The sequence below is a fragment of the Microcaecilia unicolor genome, chromosome 1, assembly GCF_901765095.1.
Source record: "Microcaecilia unicolor chromosome 1, aMicUni1.1, whole genome shotgun sequence".
Taxonomy (NCBI): domain Eukaryota; kingdom Metazoa; phylum Chordata; class Amphibia; order Gymnophiona; family Siphonopidae; genus Microcaecilia; species Microcaecilia unicolor.
This window is the reverse complement of record NC_044031.1, coordinates 82,763,329-82,784,572: the sequence shown is the minus strand read 5'-3', so window position 1 is coordinate 82,784,572 and position 21,244 is coordinate 82,763,329. Positions and strand designations below refer to the sequence as shown.

The window sequence follows — 21,244 nt, the reverse complement described above, 5'->3', positions numbered from 1 at the left end:
GAAGAATTTTGATTGTGTCTATTTCTCACTAGTTGCATTGACTTCTGTTCAAAAACAGGTTCAATGTCAGATTCTTTCATTAGTTTTTGCTGTCATCTTCTGTCCATTCACTAACTATTTGGCTGACCTGCTGCATTGCTGTCAGCCACACAGTATGCTGTGCCCTCTCAACAATCACTTCCCTTGGTGCCAGGTATCCAGCTGTGATAGGCTGTTGCCAGAAGCAAGGGCTTTCCAGTGCTTTGCATATGCTGTCCAGAATTTGTTAGCTAGGGAGGTGCATGTGGAGTCAAATTATCTGTTGTTTTTCAAGAGAATAAAAACTTGGCTCTTCAAGTCCTTTGCTTGATTATATTCAGAGGATAATAGGTTGTGTTGTATAATGTTATTTGTATCGTTAATTTTTTTGGAGCCTAGGATCAGGTAAAAAAGCAGATAATTAGTGATTCTATTTGTAGGTGTTTATAAATTGCAAAGTTAGATGTTTATTTTCCAATTAATTAGGATCTCTTTGGGAATGCAAAAAAAATCTGCATATATCAATGTTTCATGCTTCAGATGTTGTTACTGGATATGTTTTCCATTAGAATCAAATACACATTTGTGCAGTTGAGGAGTCGTCAGTCCAGCAAAGTAACAAAATCAGAGTAGGGAAACCAAGGCAGGCAAGGGGAAGAAGAGGAAAGGAATACTAGAGGAAGTGTGTGTGTGGGGGGTGGGGGGGGGGGGGGTGCTTACCCATTAAGCACCTGTTTTACTTTTTTGCACTAGTATTTATTGGATAAAACCTAAAATCAGAAGCCATATAGATAATTAAGACTGGATAAAATACATGACAATATAGTGCTAATCCATCTTCTGGAGTTTCCCCTAGCCCAATCCAATACTCAAATTCACATCTTTCCCCGATCCCATTTTCCTTCTGTATGTACAAAATTGGGCTCATCCTCTCAATGATGAGATAGGGGATTTAACTGAACATTTTGTCCGTGTAGGTGCTAATGCATCTCTTTACAGGAAAGGTGAGCCAATAGTAATTTTTCTGTCACCATCTGTTGTGCCAGATAAAGTTAACACGTGCCTTCTTTCTCTCATATATATTCTCACCTCCCTCTACTTTCTCCTTCTTATATGGTTTCTATTTCCGCCTGTGTCCTCTTCCTCTAAATTCTTCACAGGTTTTGACTATTCTTTGTTACCTCAATGATACCCCCTTTCTCTACCCCCTTGAGCAGTTTATGGCCTTTTACCTCCTTTTGTGACCCTCTGTCTTCCTGTCCTTTCCTTTCTGTGTCTTCATATCCTATTCTTCTGTGCACCTCTGTCCTCCTTTCTTCCCTCCCTCCCTCCCTTTTGCCTTACACCACCTTGACACTATACGTACGGTTGCTGGCATACATATGCAGCACCATATTCTAGATATATTCGGCATCCTACTCCTTACTCCATCTGGGTTTTGTTCAGTCTGAGTATCTCCTGTTTCTCTGTATCACTTACAATCCATCCACCTTCTGTGTCCTATGCAGTGTGCGTTTCCTCCTCTTTATTTGGGTCCCAGTAATTGTGGGTCTCTCTTCTTTAAAGTTTCCATATTCTAGGCTTTGTCCTCTTAGTTTAACCATGTTCAAGATCAAGACTTGGAGACTTCTTTCTTCTCTGTATCCTATGACAGAGCTAGCCCGTTTTCTGTTGATGCTTTTCAATGGTATGAAAACTCTTGAGCAAAATTCTGTTAACTACTAAAACTCTGCTCCCGTCAGTTGGTTTTCTCTGTGTAGGTGTTGAGGCAAAATACAGTAAATACATTAAGGCATAGTATAATTTTAAATAAAATAAGCATTTAGTCCGGCCAGCACCTTGGACATATGTATAACCGTCAATGGGAATCAATGCCACAACGTTGTCTCCTAGATGATATGGCACATATAAGGAGGGCACTCAAGTTTCAGTGTTATTTCTCCGTAAGGCTGTTTTAATAGCCAATGATGTATCATGCTTCAATGGATTAAGGCTCAGCCCCCCCCCCCCCCCCAACCATAATGCAGTGGAGGAATCAGATGTATGAATTTTTGCTTATGGATCTCTACACATGGATGTTAGAGGGCTTAAAAGCCATATATAATTATTCCTCAGGGTTTGGACAGCGTATTTGAATACTGTGTCGGTCAGAGTGCGTTCCGTCTTTCTCAATGCTTTGGAGATGTAATTTTGTTTGCTGCCTATGCCCACTGGGGCAATTGAGTATTCTGGTTTCATGGATATGACTTATGGGGATGATGGGATGGGGGTTGGGGAGGTATAAAAAAACATTTTGTACTGTCATTTTGATGAGATGTATATTGTGTGATATTCTTGTTTATTTGCTGTGTCATTTAGTTGGTATTGTGTATGGTGACATCAATAAAACATTTCATGATAAAATAAGCATTTAGGGTTTCCATGGTGGCATCTATTTGAATGTGCCTTGACAGATGGCCAACATTTAAAATAATGTAAAATTATTAAGAGCCTCTTCTACATAAGTACATAAGTATTGCCATACTGGGAAAGATCAAAGGTCCATCAAGCCAGAATCTTGTTTCTAACAGTGGCCAATCCAGGTCACAAATACCTTGCAAGATCCCAAAAACGTACAAAACATTCTCTACTATGTCTACTTAGCCCAGAAATAGTGGATTTTCCCAAGTCCATTTAATAATGGTCTATGGACTTTTTCTTTTAGGCAGCCATCCAAACCTTTTTTTAAACTCCGCTAAGCTACCGCCTTTACCAGATTTCCCTGGCAATGAATTCCAGAGTTTAATTACACGTTGAGTGAAGAAAATTTTCTCTGATTCATTTAAATTTACTACATTGTAGCTTCATCGCATGCCCCCTAGTCCTAGTATTTTGGAAAGCGGTAACAGATGCTTCACATCTACCCGCTCAACTCCACTCATTATTTTATAGACCTCTATCATATCTCCCCTCAGCCGCCTTTTGCGCCAAGCTGAAGAGCCCTAGCCGCTTTAGCCTTTCCTCATAGGGAAGTCGTCCCATTCCCTTATCATTTTTGTCACCCTTCTCTGCACCTTTTTCTAATTCCACTGTATCTTTTCTGAGATGCGGCAACAGAATTGAACACAATATTCGAGGTGCGATCGCACTATGGAGCGATACAAAGGCATTATAACATCCTCATTTTTGTTTTCCATTCCTTTCCTAATAATATCTAACATTCTATTTGCTTTCTTAGCTGTAGCAGCACACTGAGCAGAAGGTTTCAACGTATCATCAACGACGACACCTAGATCCCATTATTGGTCTGTGACTCCTAACGTGGAACCTTGTATGACGTAGCTATAATTCGGGTTCCTCTTTTCCACATGCATCACTTTGCACTTGCTCACATTAAACGTCATCTGCCATTTAGACGCCCAGTCTTGTAAGGTCCTCTTGTAATTTTTCACAATCCTCCAGCAATTAATTACCTCACTAGTTACTCCCATCTCTAGGTCATTTATAAATATGTTAAAAGCAACGGTCCCAGCACAGAGCCCTGGGGAACCCCACTAACTACCCTTCTCCATTGAGAATACTGACCATTTAACCCTACTCTCTGTTTTCTATCTTTTAACCAGTTTTTAATCCACAATAGAATACGACCTCCTATCCCATGACTCTCCAATTTCCTCTGGAGTCTTTCATGAGGTACTTTGTCAAACGCCTTCTGAAAATCCAGATACACTTTATCAACCGGCTCACCTTTATCCACATGTTTGTTCACCGTTTCAAAGAAATGTAGTAGATTGGTGAGGCAAGATTTCCCTTCACTAAATCCATGTTGACTTTGTCTCATTAATCCATGCTTTTGAATATGCTCTGTAATTTTGTTCTTAATAATAGTCTCTACCATTTGCCCGGCACCGACATCAGACTCACCGGTCTATAATTTCCTGGATCTGCTCTGGAACCTTTTTAAATCCATTACCTTTTTTAATCCATTACAAAAATTATACTCATATACCAGTAATAATTGAAAGGTCTAATCTAGTATCTTCAAGTTCTGCCATAAAAAGGTTTGGTATACTGTGGTACCATCCTGTGTGCTCATACCAGTTCCATGCCATTAATAGATGCCATTATTGAGAATTGTGAATTTAGTTAATTTTGTATCAAGCAACTACCACCTCATGCTCTCCTGGACACAGTGGATGTAGAATTCCTGAACAGAAGGCGTGTCCAACCTCAGCCCTCACCATATCGGGTTTTCAGGATTTCCCCAATGATTATGCATGAGATCTATTTGCATACAATGAGGCAGTGCATGTAAATAGATCTCATGATTATTCATTCAGGAAACCCTGAACCCCCAACTAGATTGTGGGCCCCGAGGATCAAGGCTGGACAGCAATATTCCTTATCTTGGTGGCATAACTGCATGTTGCAAATTTCTAAAGACATCCATTGTAGTCCACCAGTACATTGCAAGCACGATTAGGAAATTAAATTAAGGTACTATTACTGGTGATTTTTTTTTTTGACCTGGCAGTTTTCTTCTCCTCCTTTAAAGTTCCAGAGTTGGGATCTAGCACCATAAACCTTCATTTGCAGTTATCCTGGGGATTCTCCCCTATGCTATCTATGCCCCCATACCATAAAATAGTCTGGCCATTGCAGTGATAGCTCTGGGCAAAGGGCAGAACAGCAGTACTCTTTCTGGAACCCTGCAGCCATAGACCCTGAACATGACCACTAGTGTCATGCTTTAGCAATAAGCACACCCTCCCTCTCCCTAACCAGAAGCTGTTAGCACTGTCTTTGCACAGTCCTAACTCTTGCTGGCTCAAAGATTAAACAGAGGTGCTTCCACTGAGCTACCAGTTGCCTGTAGTGTTTACTGTTTTATGGTTTTTGGACTTGGCATCTCAGATTCTTCCTGGAATCAGTTGAGGTATTAGGGGCTTATGAATAATAAGATGAAAATACTTAATTCCACTACACTTTCACTTTTCCAAGTAGCTTGAATGGTTGCCAATATTTCGCTTGCCCGTTCTTCTGAATTGGTGTGCCCATAGACAGACCTGCAATAAATTGAACCCATTTTCCTATTGACCACTCACTACCATGTTGGGTTCTGCCTTCTGGACTTTTTTCCTTAATGCATTCAGCATTAATGTGGATAAGCATTAATAATTCAAACTCTCTTTTAAGAAGTATATGTGCTGTTATTCAACAATACTTAGTGCTGATATCTGAAAGTTGCCAAGGAGAGCAGGACTGTTCTATTGCTGAGTTTACAAGGAAACAAAAAACTTTAAATTTAATTTTTTCTGTGTGATTGTAAGATAATGCAATTCATCAAAGCAAAAACACATACCATGGATAGTTTTGTTATGAACATGATTCATTTGATGTCCAGTGGTATTGTCTGTTGATTTGGTTCTGTTTAGCATGTTTGACGAAATATAAGCACTATTTACCTTGCAAATTAAGTGAATCTTTGTATTCAGTTATTCTTATATTGGCTATAGTAATATAAAACCTTTGTGTAGACTAACTTGTTTCAGGTAATGTTTTTCTTTGGCTTTATTCTGCCATCTTTTGGTATATTACTTTGAGGACCACAATTAGTCATGCTGGTGTGATTAATTTGCCCTTTTGGTTTTCTGATATTATTGTTCTTGCTATTACAATATTTCTTTATCAGAAAGTATTCTGGCTAGCACTGCAGCGTGGGAACATTTGGTTCAGCTCTACTGTCTTGTTGGCCTGGGCACACCACAGAGATGAGATGATGCCACTATTGGCATTAAAAGTGGAGGAGTAGTCTAATGGTTAGTTAAGTGGATTGAGAATCAGGGGACCCAGTTTCATCCCCCACTGTGGCTCCTTGTGACCCTGGGCAAGTCACTTACCCTCAAACTCTATACAGGGTGGTAAAATAGCTAATTGGTGCTAAATTGGCATTAAGTACCAGAGGTTGGGATCAGGAAGCACTTATCGACACTAATTTGTAGTTACATTATGCCCCTATTCTAGAAACTTAGCACTTAATTCCTATGGTGTGCATCTTCAAGGGGGGGCATGGACAGGGGAAGGGCATAGCGGGTCAGGGTCATGCCAAGCAATTAGGCTTTAAGTAATAGAGTACTATCAGTGACGTGCACATTTACACCAGCTCTTGACATGGCGTGAGTGTTCATGCCTAGGGTTAGGTGCCAAAATACAGACTTTTTGTAGTTTTAGATAATGGCAAAATTGCACAATATTACTTATAGAATTGATACCTGGAGGCATATTTTGAAAGCACGTAGCCTTCCCAAGTTCCATATTTTTCTATGGAACTTTGGAAGGCTAAGTGCTTTGAAAATACGTCTCTTAGCGTCCAAATTTTGGGTGCCTAAGTTTTAGCACTCTACTGAATTGAGCCCTTAACCTTCCATTGCCCCAAGTACAGTGGAAAGAAAGTACAGACCATGAGCACACTAGAGACAGAAAACATACCACAGAAAGGCAAAGTCAAAATGAATGACCCTTAATCACCTCTCCAGTCATAGGGCTAGGAAAGTACTACCTGGCTCTCATGGCATAACTGTCTGGTGAGGGGCTGAAGAATGGAGTTCACTGTGGAAAATAAGGGGGCGACCTCAAAACAAAGGTTCTGCTGTATTTTACGACCTGACTCTAATGTATTAATGAATATGTACTGCCATTGACCAGTAAAAGCTTTGTATGCATAGTCAAGCAGAACATACACTGGCAGAACCTTAGGACATTACTTGAATTATTTGCTTCAGTGTGGGAAAGATAAACGTAGGATTTCTTTCTTGAATTCTTTTGTTGCCTACAAAGTTCTACGTGATGGCAATAGAAGGTGAAAATGTCAACACTGATTACATGAATGAGAACAAGCCAATCCTTTATTTCCAAAAATGTTGCTTGTACTGTTGAACATAGTCTGCAAATATTTGCTGTTTCTCTTATGTGGACACTCAGCATTTCTTATATTTGTTTTTTTTCTTTTAATGTTTCTTCTTTTGTGTTTAAATAGGATGCAGGGAGCCAACAAATTGGTTTTCTTGTTAGGAAGTTGCGGGGTTACCGTGGCCTTGACTAGTGACGCTTGCCATAAAGGACTGCCTAAGAGCCCTACGGGAGAGATTCCGCAGTTTAAAGGTAAGTGTAGCAGTATACTAATTAGTTGATTTCACTTATTTTCAGAAGGTCGAGTTTTTGTAGCCAATCATTTTGTTCAAATGAAATTTAAATATACATTTTATATTTCATTTTCTAAAAAGAGTTTAGTATTACTATTTTAGGTCTCTTTTTGAAGTTTTACCTCTATTTTCCTGTGTTGTGCAATGGCTAAAATATGCAGCTTGAAGCAATAGGATTAGCTCATCTTGAGGACCTCCTGGTTCTTCTAGCTTGCATCTGAGTCAGTTACTTCACTCCATATATGTTTGCAGTGGCTATGTTGTTTTAAACAAATAGCAATTTATCAACCTTAAACATATGAAATCCCCTTTAATGATCAATTTGAAAAACCTTGAGTCTAGTGATTCGAAGCTTCTCTTATAGATAGAACATGGAAAGAAATCTTTGATAGATCCTCCTTCTTCTCCCCTCTCCCCCCCCCCCCCCCCCCCACTAATGATATTTAATCTTTAGAATGTTCCTTGCAGGCTTTATGTTAAGGACCAAAGCCGTAACTGCATTTTAAGGATAGTCATAAACAAGTGAAAGGTTCCGTTCTGATGCTTAAACCATGCAGAAGATTTAAAAACAAAGCCAAACTCTAGTATCAAACCCAGGCTAATAAACCATTCAAGGAGATAACCTCCTGAAAGAGATTATTCAAAATAGCTGCTCTGTCCATGTTTCTTTTCTCTCTCTTCGGAGGAGTTCACGTTTCATTGCAAATAGTCTGTTTAGAAGCTGTCATGCAGATAGAGGAGATACACGTTGCTGCCCCGATGCACAAAACTTACCGGGGCAGCAACGTGCAATTTAGACCAGTTCAAGCCAGTTTAGCGAGCATGGTATTCTGTGCGATGTGCACGAATGGGTTCTGTGGGCTCTTCCGTTCACGGTGATATCCAACAGGAATCGCATGCAAATCAATGCAAACGAGCTGATTAGTATTTAAATGTGCATTCCAAGGGATTCACAGCCATTTAGGAGAGAAGCACATGAAGAAACAGCTACCTTTTACTGAGGAATTTTTATGGGAGGTCAGGAGTTGTCGTAGCAGGCAGTTCTTCATTGTTAGGTGGTGAGTTCCTTTTGGCTGTTCTGGGCAGGGCTGCTGGCAGACTTTGCAGTGCCTTGTAGACCTTATGACCCACAGGTGAGCGGAAAAAAAAATCCAAAACTTCCTCTGCAGGAAAGGAAGGGAAATGCCTTGTTTGAGAAGCGCTAGCAGGGTTGCTGGTCACTGGTTGCCTCACTTTGCTTTGCACTGCAAGCTCGAGACAGAGTGAGATCATAGCAGAGATTCAAGGAGGAGATGAAAGCTCCAGATGCAACAGCCCCTAGGCTTGGCCTGAAGAAACATGGCAGCAGGGCTATTCAGAACATTGGAGTCGACTCTGTGGGTGCTGTGGGTGCTTGAGCACCCCCAATATTGAGAAAATTCCTTGTATGTGTCCAGGGAAGGGTTATTTTCATTGGGCTTTGCACTCCCGATAATTTTGAAAAGTTGGCTCCTATGATTCAGAAGACTGCTGTGGCACCTGAAGAAGAAATTGATTAAATTTTGTCACCCCAAGTACTATGAGCAGATGCAAATTTTAAATGACTGCCTCCTGAGCAACAACAAAAAAAGCTACACGCGGCTTTCATACAAACAGCTTGTATGTGTGCTTGAACGCTGTGTATAGTACATGCTGTTCTGAGCATGCGCAGAGCAGTCACCCTTAGCGATTGACTGTTTTGCGCATGCGTAGCTTAGCGATCGGCTTTTCCCCTGCCGAGGTGCTCGCCATTTTTGCGAGCAGCTCATTAGCATGTGATTTCTTTTGCGAGTTACTCACTATTTCCACCTCGGTAGTTTTTGCTGAGGTGGAAATAGTGAGCGGTTCTTTCCAGGGACTTTTGTACATCAGCCCCTCAGAGACAAGTTGACTGTATCCTTTCAGCAGGTTTGAACAAATACACACCTCACTTATGACCAAGAGAGTTAGTTATGGGTGTTCAGGCCCATTCAGAGCAATTCCATACGTCGGCTCCTACAGTTACCTGTGACTTGTTGCACATAAGTGCCAAGAATATTGGCGCATGTGTAATTGCACTACGCACTGTTGTATAAGGTAAGTGTCTTAGTGCGTAACTGCAAGGGGGGGCGTACACATAGGCAGAACACATCTACCTACAACTTAGTGTGTAACTTCTACTATACGTTTTGCACATTGGCACTTGCCTCCTGAATTCTATATATGGTGCCCAGATTTGGGCATGATCCTGAGATTCGCATGCATCTTAATTAGCTAATGAGCCATAATTGGCTGCTAACAGCCAATTATTGATATTAATTGGCACCAATTAGAATTTGCGTGTACATCTGGCTGTGCGTTAATCAATAACTCAAAACGGAGTGTGGCCATGAGAGAAACAAGGGCATGTCAGGTGCGTTCAGAGAACTTGTGTGTGTTACAGACTAGTGGCTCAGCACGCCCAACTTGGCCACCAGCATTTACATCAGTTTTCTTCAGGCATAAGTCTTGCGCCTAAAGTTAAGGCCAATGTTTTTTTTTTTTCCTGGCACCCATTTTTCAGCATCATTTATAGAATCCGCCCCTTGTCACGTGGCATCGCATCAGTATGCTTAACTGGGGCACCCAGTTATACAATTGCCCCCCTATTACCTGTGTAGAGAACATGGGAAACAAGCATCGGAGAAATGTGTACTTAGTACTCAACACAGTCTGATTTTGTGTGTATGCATCTTTTTGAATTTTCTTAAGGTTGGCCAAAACTGCTGTGGTTTGTCACAGAATCCAAGCATCTTTCAAAAGCGCCTCGTGATTGGTTTCCACATATCAAAGATGCTAATGGTGACACTGCCTACATTGAGGTGAGTTTACTTTGCTGTGGTTGCTCTCAATTTAAACTTTTGGACATGGTACATTACTTCTTAGTGTGTAGAAGATTAGATTTTTCTTTGCTGTCCCTCAGTGTGTATAAAATCAAGATACCCAACTTATCCCCGAGATTCTCTCTTGGTCTGAGTACATCATGCTCTGCCTATTTTACACCCTAGAGTTCTTAAAGTGGCACACAGATCAAAAGGAGCTGCCAATTACAATTTGTAGGGTAAGAGGTTTCTCTCTCTTGCCCCTGATGGGTCCCGGGTGATTGCGTCCTAACAGGAGCAGGAGCGACAGAACTCTGGCACCGGGCCCCTCTTGCATTGCCTGCCTAGCAGTTGCTGGGCCCTCAGGCTACGCATGCTCAGTTTTGAGACTGAGCATGTGCGACCTGAGGAAAGCAGCTTCAGGGACAGGCATTGCTGGGCAGAGGAAGGAGCCGCGCTGCCTGCAGCTGGCAGGGCCGGTCAAGGTACTTCGGGCGGGAGGGGAGCTACGTCGGCGACAACGATTTGGGGGGAGGGCAGCGCTAACATGGTAACCATGCTTCTTTTTCTCAGATTTTTTTTATTGCTGTTTAGTAAAAATTTATTTCTCTAGAACATGAGAGGAACTACATCTTGAAAGTGGCCTTTAGCATGAGCGCAGTGCTGTGACTTACACTTTGTCTTTAATAGAAGAAACAGAGCAGGGGCAAAATCTTCCGTTGTGGTTAAATGACTGCAGCTTAAATACTGCCACGTATAAAACATTGGTTAAGTGGCCTGCTCTTTATTCACTGATGATCTGTCTTTTTGTAGTACAAAACATGTAAAGATGGGAGCGTACTTGGAGTGACTGTGACAAGAATTGCACTGCTGACACATTGCCAGGCTCTGACCCAGGCGTGTGCATATACAGAAGGTAATTTGAGATCCTTCATTTCTATATCGTAGCTTGAGAACTGTGCTAGGAGCAGGATAAATGTTTGTTGGTTTTCATTTTTCTTCTATGCATGTAGCTGTTGATAGTTGCAATCTAGTGGTGGTCTTTAATAGACTTTTTAAACCTTGCCACTCTAATGCCCAGTACATATCACTTCACTCTGCTGTGGAATTCAGGCTTCAAAGTCTTGTCTAAATACAGATAACCATGATTACTAAACTTTACTGCTGTATTGTCATGTGACTAAGCCACAGCAATATTTGAAATGAAGTTTTGAGAAGAGAAATGCTCTTTGTAATAGTTTAGTCTAGAGGAGGGGTACACTCTTAGTCAATGGTGCCATTTTTTGAGATTACATCTTTATGCCACGAGACATAACATACAGCTCTGATAATTATATTTGTTTGGGAGGCCATGGTTGACACTTGTCCCATTGGATGGGCTAACTTTGAGTTTGTATTTGTCTTCACATACGCGTAATTCTAGTTTTATGTTTTTCCTGGCCAGCGGAAACCATTGTGAATGTATTAGATTTTAAGAAGGATGTTGGCCTCTGGCACGGGATTCTTACGGTAAGTTGTGTGCCCCCTTTTTAAAAAAAATTTATTTTCCTTCACATACTTGTTTGTTACTGTACTACTACTACTTTTCATTACTATAGTGCTGCTGGTCATATACAGGGCTTTGCACAAGCATGTAAGAGACAGTCCCTGTTTCACAGATCTTACAATCTATTCAAGACAGACAAACAGGACTAGTAAGGGATGAGGGTGTTACATTTATAATGGGAATGATTAAAAACTAGATGGGTATTGAACAGGTGAATAAGGGGTTAAGAGTTAAACGCAGCTTCAAAAAGGTGGAATTTAGCCAGGATTTGAATAGGGCCAGAGATGGAGAATAATATACCGAGTTTTTTTCCAGGTATAGACAAGGTAAATGGTGTCTAGAGTTGGAGATGGAGGAGAAGGGCACAGATAAATATTACTTATCCGATGAACAGAGTTTCTAGGGAGGGGTGTAGGGAGCTGCAGAATGAATGCACTTGTAAGTCACTAGTTTGAAATTAATGTGGAAATGGATAAGGAGCCAATGAAGTATTCCTTGTCATCAAGCAGAAGAATCCATTACGAATGGGTTGTGTCCATCAACCAGCATGGGGGAGATAGAGAGCACTGAAAAACCATAGTGCCTCATGGCCAGCTAGCTCCATCTGCCTCTTCAGTATTCTCTATCTCCCCAGCAGGGTGGACACAGCTTATTCAGCTCCTTCAAAAAAATCTGCCTGGTGTGGCTCATAGGTTTGCCCTGTCCCTGTCTTTTCCCACACTCTCCTTTGTGGATGCAGGCACATTGGTTTGTCCGTTCCCTGCCTTTCCCACTCTACTGATTCCCCAGAGTTGGAAATTTGCCTCTATTGCTGTTGCCTCTAACTTTCCTCACAGTGTTAAAAAAAAAAAAAAGTTGCGTCCGCTTTGGCGCTGCAATTCCAGAAAAGAGGTTTTCTTCTGATTGTGCAGCGTGACCAGAGCTCTGGGACTCGGTCTGGTGAGGTAAGAGCGTTTTGTAGCTCCTCCGGGGAGGGCCCGCGATGGGGACATTTTTGGCGCGAATCCGCCATTTTCAATTTCCGCCATTTTCGGCGATGGCTGTGGAGGTTGTTAAGCGCTGTTCCCGTTGTGGTAAGCGCAGATCCGCAGCAGGGCTCTGTAAATCGTGCTCTTCAGATGCAGGGCCGGCACGAGCATGGCGAGCGAGGTTTCTTCCCGCTCAGTGGAGCTGGCAGCGGGCGCCATTTTGGACTTGCCGCATGGCGCCACGAAGAAGCGGAGAGGTTTGAAACTGGAGGGGAGCCTCGTGTGGAGGCTAACAGGGGAGCTTCTATCCCCGGACTGGAACACGGTGGCCAGGGTAAGCCCTTATCCCAAGTTTGTGTTGCTGCTGCATAAAGCATTCATGTTAAAAAGAGCTCTCCCGCAGGGGTCTCATTCTGCCCTGCTAACTGTTCCCCCTCCAGTGGAGCCTGGCCTCAGATTGCCATCAGGCGCGTTTTCCCCTGACAGCTGGCTGCAAGACAAGCGCAGAAGGGTTAATTCCCCTTCAGAGAGTGGCGCACCCCCCTTCTCCCCCCCGTGGTCGGGATGTGAGGATTCTGAGGGGTCTGGCAGGCTCTCGTGGTCTGAAGAGCCAGAGGACGCTGCACCGAATCCAGATGATCCTTCCGCGGTGAGGATTTTTCACCGCGATGAGCTGCAAGCGCTTATTTCTGATGCCTTGCAGGTCTTCTCTATTGAAGATCCTGGGAGTGGCGAAGCCTCCTCTGGTAATCCGAGGATGGCAAGTACTAAGAAGCCTGCTCGAGCCTTTCCTTTGCATGACTCCATCCAAGAGCTTATTTTCGGCTCAATGGGCTGACCCCGAGGGGCCTTTGAAAGTCACCAGGGCAATGGGGCAATTATACCCTCTAAGTGAGGAGCATTTGGCACGCCTAGCAGTGCCTAAAGTGGATGCCCTAGTCACGGCTGTGACAAAGAGGACTACCCTCCCGGTTGAAGGAGGAGTCGCCCTGAAGGACATGCAGGACCGACGCCTGGAATCAGCTTTGAAATGGTCCTTTGAAATTTCAGGCCTATCCTTACGGGCGTCTGCATGCAGCTGCTGTGTTGCCCAAGCCTGCCTCGCATGGTTGCAGCAGGCAGTGGAACAGCCCGGAGATGGAGCGGAGCCCCTTACTGAGGTGGCACCGCGGATGGAGTCAGCCTTGTCTTTCTTGGCTGACGCCCTTTATGATCTGGTCAGAGCTTCGGCTAAACAGATGGCTGTGGCGGTGGCTGCTCGCTGCCTTCTATGGCTATGGCATTGGGCAGCTGGCATGGCCTCTAAGCAAAGGTTGGTGAAGTTGCCCTTGCAAGGCTATCTCCTATTTGGTGAGGAGTTGTTAATGGCCTGGGGGATGCTAAACCCCAGCGCTTACTTGAGGATAGGCCGCAGCTTTCTTCCAAGGGTCAGGCGGTTCCCTCCTCTTACAGACCTCGCTTCCGTGAAGCTAGAAGGTACCGCCCAGGGCGTTCTGTTGGGTTCACTTCGTGTGCCAGCTTTCAGCAGAGGAACTCCGTTCGGACAAGCGTTCTGCAGCGACTGGCTCAAGGCCTGGAGATCAAGGGCGACCCTCTCAATGATGGTGCGCCGCCCCTCTCCTCAATTCCTGCAATAGGAGGACAGCTTTCCCTCTTTCTCGAGGAGTGGGTCAAGGTTTCCTCAGATCAGTGGGTTTTGGACCTGATCAGAGATGGCTACAGAATAGAATTCAATGCCCCAGTGAGAGACGTGTTTGTGGAGTCCCGATGCAGTTCTGCCGTCAAACGGGTGGCGGTAGAGGAGTCCTTGCAAGGCTTGATTCACGTAGGGGCGGTGTCCCCGGTGCCTCCCGCCGAACACGGCTCCGGCCGTTACTCCATTTACTTTGTGGTGCCGGGAAAAGGTGGGTCTTTTCGGCCCATCCTCGACTTAAAAGAAGTCAAGAAGTCTCTAAGAGTGCGGCATTTTCACATGGAAACCCTGCGCTCCATCATTGCGGCGGTACAGCCAGGAGAGTTTCTCACGTTTCTGGACCTGAAAGAAGCTTACTTGCACATTCCTATTTGGCCCCCCCGCACTAAAGATTTCTTCGGTTTGCGGTGATGGGAAAACATTTCCAGTTTCGGGCCTTGCCTTTTGGCCTCGCCACAGCTCCCCGAACCTTTTCCAAGGTAATGGTGGTAGTAGCTGCTTTTCTCAGGCGAGAAGGTATTCGGGTTCACCCGTACCTAGACGACTGGCTAATCAGAGCGGACTCGACAGAGGAGAGTCATCAAGTAACAGCCAGAGTGGTCTCAGTACTTCAGTCTCTGAGCTGGGACGTCAATATGGCCAAAAGTCACCTGACCCCCTCTCAATCTCGAGAATATTTCGGTGGGTCCGGTTTGACACAGCTTCGGGGTTTGTTTTTCTTCCCGAGCAAAGGCGGTGCAAGCTTCAGAATCAGGTCCATCTGCTCCTGAGGATGCCTCGCCCCCGCGCTTGGGACATTGTCCAGCTGTTAGGGTCGATGACAGCCACCTTGGAAGTGGTGCCCTGGGCGAGAGCGCACCTGAGACCTCTGCAGTGCTCCCTGCTTCAACGATGGTCTCCAATTTCTCAGGATTACCAGTGCAGACTCACGTGGCTCCCTGCGGCCCGGCTCAGTATGGAGTGGTGGCTCTCAGACAGCACGCTGTGGTGAGGAATGCCGCTAGCGCTCCCTGATTGGTGCCTGGTGGTGACAAATGCCAGCCTGAAGGGCTGGGGTGCACATTGCCGGGGAAGGCATGCCCAGGGTCTCTGGACAGCCGAGGAGTTGGAATGGTCCATCAATCGCTTGGAGTTAGAAGCGATTTTCCAGGCTCTTCTGGATTTTCACTCGACTCTGGAAGGATTGGCTGTCAGAGTTCTGTCGGACAACACGACAGCAGTGGCCTGCATAAATCGACAAGGTGGCACTCAGTGCAGAGCACTGGCCGCGCAAATTTGCCACTGGGCCGAGCTACATCTGCAGTTTCTGTCAGCAGCTCACATTGCAGGTCAGAACAACGTGCAAGCGGATTATCTAAGCAGGCATCAAATCGACCCAGCGTAGTGGGAACTGGCAGACGAAGTGTTTCTTCAGATCTGTTCCAAGTGGGGGACGCCCGTAGCAGATCTTATGGCCTCAAGCGCAAATGCTAAAGTCCCGTGCTTTTACAGCAGACGGAGAGATCCTCGCTCGGCGCGGTTGGATGCCTTGGCTCAACCCTGGCCTCCGGGCCTCCTGTATTTGTTTCCTCCATGGCCCTTGATAGGGCGAGTACTCCTGCGGATTCGGCTACATCTAGGAGAGGTGGTTCTCATTGCCCAGGATTGGCCCAGGAGGCCGTGGTATGCGGACCTCTGGCGGATGCTGGTAGAGGCTCCCCTTCCTTTGCCTCTGGTACCGAATCTGTTGTCACAGGGACCGGTGACCATGGAGGACGCCTGCCGCTTTGGTCTTACGGCATGGCTATTGAGAGGGCGCAATTGAGAGACAAGGGTTATTCCAGTAAAGTCATTTCCACTCTCCTACAGGCCCGCAAGCGTTCCACTTCCGTGGCTTATGCCAGGATTTGGCGCCAGTTTGAGGCTTGGTGTGCTGCTAAAGCGATTACACCTATGCGTGCTTCTGTCTCGCCGATACTTGACTTTTTGCAGGATGGTTTACAAAAAGGCCTTGCCTATAATTCCCTGTGTGTTCAAGTGGCAGCCTTAGCATGTTTCCCTGGCTGCTTATCCTGATGTGGCACGGTTTCTTAGAGGGGTGCTTCGGCTCCGTCCTCCCATGCAGGTTCCGTGTCCAGCCTGGAACCTAGGGTTAGTTTTAAAGGCCCTTCAGTGTTCGCCCTTCGAGCCGCTAAGGCGAGCTTCAGAGAAGGATGTGACCCTAAAGATGATCTTTTTGGTGGCCATTACTTCGGCGAGACGGGTGTCTGAGCTCCAGGCGCTGTCCTGTCGAGACCCTTTTCTGCAATTCTCAGAGTCCGGAGTTATGGTACGTAAGGTGCCTTCCTTCCTGCCTAAGGTGGTTTCAGCGTTTCACCTAAACCAGCCTATTTTCCTGCTTTTGGGACCTCTGATCATCTTTTTGTCCTGTTAGCAGGTCCGCGCAGAGCGTCTCCAGCGTCTAAAGCCACTATAGCCCGTTGGCTCAAGGAAGCTATTTTTTCAGCCTATCTGCTGTCTGGCCGGCCTCTGCCTGAAGCCTTTAAGGCACATTCCACAAGAGCGATTTCCTCTTCTTGGGCTGAAACTGGAGCACTCTCTCTTCAAGAGATATGCAGTGCAGCGACATGGGCTTCTAAACTCTCTTTTGCCCGACATTACAGGCTGGATGTGGCTGCCAGGAGAGATGTGCATTTTGGAGCACAAGTGCTGACGCGTGGTGTGGCTTGTTCCCACCCTATCTAGGGATTGCTTTGATACATCCCATTCGTAATGGATTCATCTGCTTGATGACAAGGAAGGGAAAATTAGGTTCTTACCTTGGTAATTTTCTTTCCTTTAGTCATAGCAGATGAATCCATGAGCCCTCCCTCAATGATTCATTGATGTTGTTTTATGTTCAGTTTTTCCTGTAGATATGTTCCCTCATTGGGAGAAGTTGGAAAACAGTCTTCAGGATTTCTGTTCTGTTATAGGAGGTTGAGTTTGTCCCTCCTTTGTGTTATTGCTCCTGTTCTGGAGCGTTCATCCGCTGTGACGAAAGTTCATGTTATGCTACTTTGCGGTGTAACACTGCTTTGGAAGCTTCAAATACTGAAGAGGCAGATGGAGCTAGCTGGCCATGAGGCAGTATGGTTTTTCAGTGCTCTCTATCTCTCCCTGCTGGTTGATGGACACAACCCATTCGTAATGGATACATCTGCTATGACTAAAGGAAAGAAAATTACCAAGGTACGAACCTAATTTTCCCATATTGATGTGTGGAGATCTAGACAGGCAGATCCCCAGAATTTCATGTAAAGTGTTTCTTGGGGATCTGAGACTGAGCACTCCTTGGGCTTTTGCTGTGAGCCAGACAGATTCTTTGAAGAGGAGGGTTCAGCTGGTTTAGAACCATCTCTTACTTGAAAGGAAAAAAAAAACCTTATGAACTCTTTCTTCATTGACTTTATTAAGGAAATAGTGAAAGTCATTCCATTAAGTTAGAGATAGAATTCAGGCCAGAAACACTGAAAATCCTGCAATGCTTTAATCCACCAAGCAAACTGACAAAGCCAGATGAGAATGTGGGAAATCCCCTCCTTTCTGTGCTGCTTATAAATAAGAAGATTGAGGATAGCAGAATACAAATCCTCATAGATGGGTGATGTCACCAACAGAGCCTGTTGTGGGAATCCTTTTCCAACTTCATACAGAAATTTTGAGAAAACTATTGTGCATGCATGTCACTTCCTACCTGCTACTGTTGTTTAGGGACGGCATAAGTCTTTATTAAAGCTCAGAAAAGAATTCAATCCCTCGGGGATGTGGGTGAGGACTTGTATCCTGTTATCTTTGAGAACATCTGCTACAACTAAGTTGGCTTTCTCCAAGTACAAGTAAGATGATGTCCTCAAAGATGGGACTTCCTAACTAAAAGCAGCTGTCAACAGGAAAAGAAAAATAGAATAACCGTGAAAGGTGCTGCAACAGACCAGACACCAGTATTTTTTTTTGGCGACAACAAGTCTTTTTCTATTTGTTAAATCTATTAATTTATTTTAGAAGGCAGCATGGAAATGAAAAGAATGGGCCTAAAGGGAATGGATTTGGTTTCTGATCTCTAAATAGATTCTGAAGGATGATCTAGCTAAACCTATTATCGTGTTGGGAGCCCTGTCTATTCAGTATTAAAAGTGTATTACCTTGGTGGGGCACATAGTACAAATACAATACCATAAAACAGTTTAAACAAGACAAACAACCAGTAGCATCCCTCTTCTGTGTCCCTCTCGACCCTTGTCCAACATTTTCCCCTTCCTCTCTTTCTTAAACCCCTGTCCAGTAGCAGTCATCCCTCTCACTCACCAGTTGAAAATTTCTGAATCTGTTGTCACCTTAGTAACACATAGTACCTGGTCAAAATAGCCCCGGCGAAAAGGTCCAAACACAAAATAGCCAAGAAAAAAAAGACAAAAAAGCCCCTGATAAAATAGCCCCTGACAAATGATTCCCCCCACCAACAAAAGGGCCCACCCCTGAGAATTTTACCTGTTCTGCTCCTGTTCCTGCTGTTTGCAGCTGTGTGTTTTTCTGAGCCCTGCTGCTGTTTTGAGCCGAGGTATGTCTCCTCTTTGCCAGCGTCTTCCTCTTCCTACTTTCTACCCTGTGCGGTCCGATATCTCTCTCACCCTTCCCCCCACTTCAGCAATTCTCCAGTGGGGCATGGGTAGGAAGGAAGGGTAATAGATACATTTCCAGACCATGGGAAAGGGAAGAAGGGAGAGAGAAGCCAGAATGCAAGGAAGGGGATAGTAGGACAGAGATGACAGAACATGGGGGTGGGAAGAAAAAGATACTGCACTGGAGAGGTAGTTGAAGGAAGAGAGAACTCAGATGAGAGAGTGGAGGATAGATGGGGAGAACAGACGCTAGACTCCCAGAGGAAAAGAGACATAGTTTTTACTATATATATATTTTTTGTGAAGGGCTTTGGGCTATTTTGTTAAGGGTCATTTTGCCAAGGGCTTTTATTACAAGGCTATTATGTTGGGGTGCCCAGTTACATAGACTGCTTCAATTGTCAGATAATTTGTAAAGTAGCACAAAAGTCTGCAAAAGGTTATTCGAAACCTAGAGAACCTGCCATTTCAAAATGCAGATGTAGCAGGAATGCCTTTATGATTGGGGCAGGACAAGCAAACAAGGCTCTTACTTAAGATTTACGCTCGGTGTCATTATGTGGAGGAGTGGCCTAGTGGTTAGGGTGGTGGACTTTGGTCCTGGGGAACTGAGGAACTGAGTTCGATTCCCGGCCAAGGCAGCTCCTTGTGACTCTGGGCAAGTCACTTAACCCTCCATTGCCTGCCGCATTGAGCCTGCCATGAGTGGGAAAGCGCGGGGTACAAATGTAACAAAACAAACAAAAAAAAAATGTCTCCCACTCATTTCTGTTGACAAGCAGAATTGAGTTAGCCACACAAGATGACATCACTGTACATCGCTGGGACCAGAACAACTTTCCCAGAGCTCAGAAGATATTATGAATATCCTGGGCATCCCCTTTCTGATCAATAAAAAAAAAAAAACTAGTTTGAAGGAAACCTGACATAGTAGAAAAGAGAAAAACAGCAGAGCAGCATTGATCATACAAGTGTCAGTCCCAAGTGACTACCCTGCATCATACGAAGAGAGAGAAGATCCTCAAGCACCAAGAAATGCAGTCTGAGACCAAAAAAGTGTGGCAAAAAGATACAGAAATATTTTCCATCATTTTGGGTACACAGGCCTGATCAAAAGGAATTTTCAGGCACACCTGGATCAGGTTATATGTTATGAACTCCAGAAGGAAACTTTGTCACAATACAAATATTACAGAGAGCGTTAGTAGTGAAGTTGAGATCATACTTCATATACCCTGACTTAGGAGTGAGGTTCATTCCTGTTATGGCATGTGCAACACTAACCCATTAGGAGACTTTTGGGCTCATTTTCAAAGCACTTGCACTTACAAAGTTCCATAGGTTACTATCAGGCTTATTTTCGAAAGAGAGGGGCACCCATAGTAACATAGTAGATGACGGCAGAAAAAGACCTGCACAGTCCATCCAGTCTGCCCAACAAGATAAACTCATATGTGTATCCTTGCTTTGATTTGTACCTGCCTTTTTCAGGGCATAGACCGTACAAGTCTGCCCAGCAGTATTTCCCGCCTCCCAACCACCAGTCCCGCCTCCCATCACCGGCTCTGGCACAGACCGTATAAGTCTGCCCTGCACTATCCTCACCTCCCAACCACCAACCCCTCTTCCCCCACCTGCTCCACCACCCAATTTCGGCTAAGCTGCTGAGGATCCAATCCTACTGCACAGGATTCCTTTATGCATATCCCACGCATGTTTGAATTCCGTTACCGTTTTCATCTCCACCACCTCCTATTTTCTGAAGTTTCCTTTATTGAATAAATATAGATAATTTACTCACAGACAGACTTTCAGAAGAGTTGCCCCAAGGCACAGAGACTCCGTATTTCTGAGACCTGTATCAGTGGTTGGAGGTAGAAATCTGAAGAAAGCTTTATTGCAGAGGTGGGGAAAATAGTTGAACAGGTAGAAGTAGCTCAGAGCTGGGTGGCTGGAAAGTGCAATATCTCAATAGAAAGATATATTACAAGGCAAAAACCGAATTCATTCCAGGGAGTTTAGCAGGACAAGTGCTGTTCTGAAGCAAGATGGATAATGCTTCATGGAGAAAGAGAGGCCGAGAAAGGGCTCACAGAGGCCCAGGGAGGAGGAGGAGGTAAAGGGACCAGTAGAGACAGAGCCGGCCATCAGGTAGCAGGGGTGGTCCAAGAGGGTAGCCCTCGATTGGAGGGAAAGGTCATACCTGGCTGACCTCTCAAGACAGAGAGAGTAAGAATGACCAGGAAATGATAGTAGGTAGACAAAGGAGCCAAGCTTGACCACGAAAGAGACGAGGTCTTGGCAGCAGCATAGACCAATTGTAACAGTCCCTTATACAGA

General features: G+C 44.6%; 1 protein-coding gene across 1 annotated transcript in view; it reads left to right on the top strand.

Moving 5' to 3' along the window:
• The window catches only part of DIP2C (disco interacting protein 2 homolog C), a 763,198-nt gene that overhangs the window by 548,852 nt on the left and 193,102 nt on the right, over positions 1-21,244 (top strand). Inside the window, 5 exon segments of the mRNA XM_030198809.1 lie at positions 7,034-7,057; positions 7,059-7,158; positions 9,948-10,057; positions 10,871-10,973; positions 11,502-11,566. Of these exon segments, the coding sequence (XP_030054669.1) occupies positions 7,034-7,057; positions 7,059-7,158; positions 9,948-10,057; positions 10,871-10,973; positions 11,502-11,566 (402 nt within the window).